The 1,808-nt window shown below is 41.9% G+C and overlaps 1 protein-coding gene across 1 annotated transcript in view; it reads left to right on the top strand.

Annotated features, from left to right (window-relative positions):
* Positions 1-1,737, top strand: part of LOC128273687 (uncharacterized) — an 11,925-nt gene extending 10,188 nt beyond the window's left edge. Inside the window, exon 3 of the mRNA XM_053011749.1 lies at positions 1,697-1,737. Coding sequence (XP_052867709.1) covers positions 1,697-1,737 — 41 coding nt within the window. The remainder of the gene's footprint in view (positions 1-1,696) is intronic.
* The last annotated feature ends 71 nt before the right edge of the window (positions 1,738-1,808 follow it).

Raw genomic sequence — 1,808 nt, 5'->3', positions numbered from 1 at the left:
CACTCACACATGTTCAATGTTACTCGGTAGTGTCCATCCCTTTGGTGCAAGATTTTTTTCCAAAGCCTTTACGAACACTTTTACAAAAATTGCGCTTTGCGGTGCTGCCAACATTGCAGGGCCAAAACGAATTGCTGTTGCCGCTTTTAACTGGAATCAGCTCAGCGTTATGAAGGACAACTTTGGTTGATTCAGATGAAGTTTTGAATTGTCGTCAATTTGATTTCTCGCCGTTCAAGCATACCATAAAAATATTACTCGATGCATATTTAGCCGGGAAAAGCTAAACAATAAATAGAGCAGTCAGTCTCGATCTATCGCTGAAATCGCGCCATTATCCCTGCTCATTACCAACGAACGTCCAGTGGAGCGGATACATAAAATGTGTTTGATGCAAACTCAATTTGATTGTTTAAAAAAAAGTGCCCAAGCCCGTTTCTTGAAAGAGAAAAGTAGGAACAATTTTTTCCCATTCTTTGCCTTCGACTGAATACGATCGTAGAACATAGCATCTAACTATCAAGACGGCATGGTGCTGTAAATTTGAATTCCCCTTTTTTTTGATCTCTAGAAGACCGGAGCGGGTCGTATTTTTTTCGCGTTCGTTACTTTCGCTCAATTTCAATCGTTCCAAAAATCGCTCCAAAAATTAGTGCGCTGACAAATCGAGCCAGACGCGCCTTCGTGATCTCTCATTTCTGGTTGCTTCGCTGGCTCTCTTTCACTCACCTCTCTGTTTCATTCAACATAAACATACACGTGGCGTGTTTGGAGGTATTCAAGGCTACGCGTACACGTTGTCGGTAGTGTACGTCCCTCTGAATACGTCGTCCTACGTTTTTTAAATGTTTTCTGGTGTTACCACCTCATTAGCACGTCTACTCACTGCGTTCTGCATCATCTGTATCTCTACGACCCCGTTTGAAGTCGGCAAAGCAACGTTTTAATGTTGTTTCGGATGGAGCGGAGGCCTTATTACACTTTTCAAGCCATTGTAACTGTAACGTAACGATGTTTTTCCCCATCAAAAAGGAGTGTAACGCTAAAACACGAATATGTTGTTGGTCCATTGTTTTGATAATAACAAAAGTAGAGTCACTCTTGGCGCGACAGCTCACAAGCTTATGAGTAGACTATCATGAAATTTTAGCAGCTTTTTTTAAATTTAGTGCCATTTATGTGTTAGGCTCGGGACTTTTCAGCTCACCTTTTATTATTCCTGTACGACATCCGCTCATACCGTGGTGCTGGGTGCTTTTTCACCAGTGCTCCGTTTTCGGGAACTAAATTGCATTCGAATTTGATATAGAAATTGGAAAAAAAAAAACAACATCAACAATCAAAGAAGCCACCGTAGGGACGCAGTGGTGAAAACGAAACGGGAACGTTCCGTAATACCTATCCGTAAACTTTGCCCCGAAAAAAGGCAACGGACACCTAAACTCCAGTCCAACTGGTTCTACAGATGAATCAGAAGATGGAAAAATCGCCCGGTAAAATGTGCCAGGAATTACAAAACAGTGAGAAGGGCACCGTGGACATCATTGTGAACAGCGAACACTGCGAAGTGTGTTCATAATGCTCGATCGTTCGATTTTTTCTTTCGAACAAAGCAAAACGAGTCAAAAACCAAGTGACACTCCAATTCGAAAAAGCTCAAACCTTTGAACGCGAGTCGCTTTCAAAACTCACGAAGGGATCGACAGTGCGATCAACCGAACGCTGCACGAACAGTAAACGCGAACGAACTTTTAACGCTGATCCACATAAATGTATTAATAAATGTATTTAATATGCGCATGGTAACA

This window comes from Anopheles cruzii, chromosome X (assembly GCF_943734635.1).
Source record: "Anopheles cruzii chromosome X, idAnoCruzAS_RS32_06, whole genome shotgun sequence".
Taxonomy (NCBI): Eukaryota; Metazoa; Arthropoda; class Insecta; order Diptera; family Culicidae; genus Anopheles; species Anopheles cruzii.
This window is presented reverse-complemented; position numbering and strand designations above follow the sequence as displayed.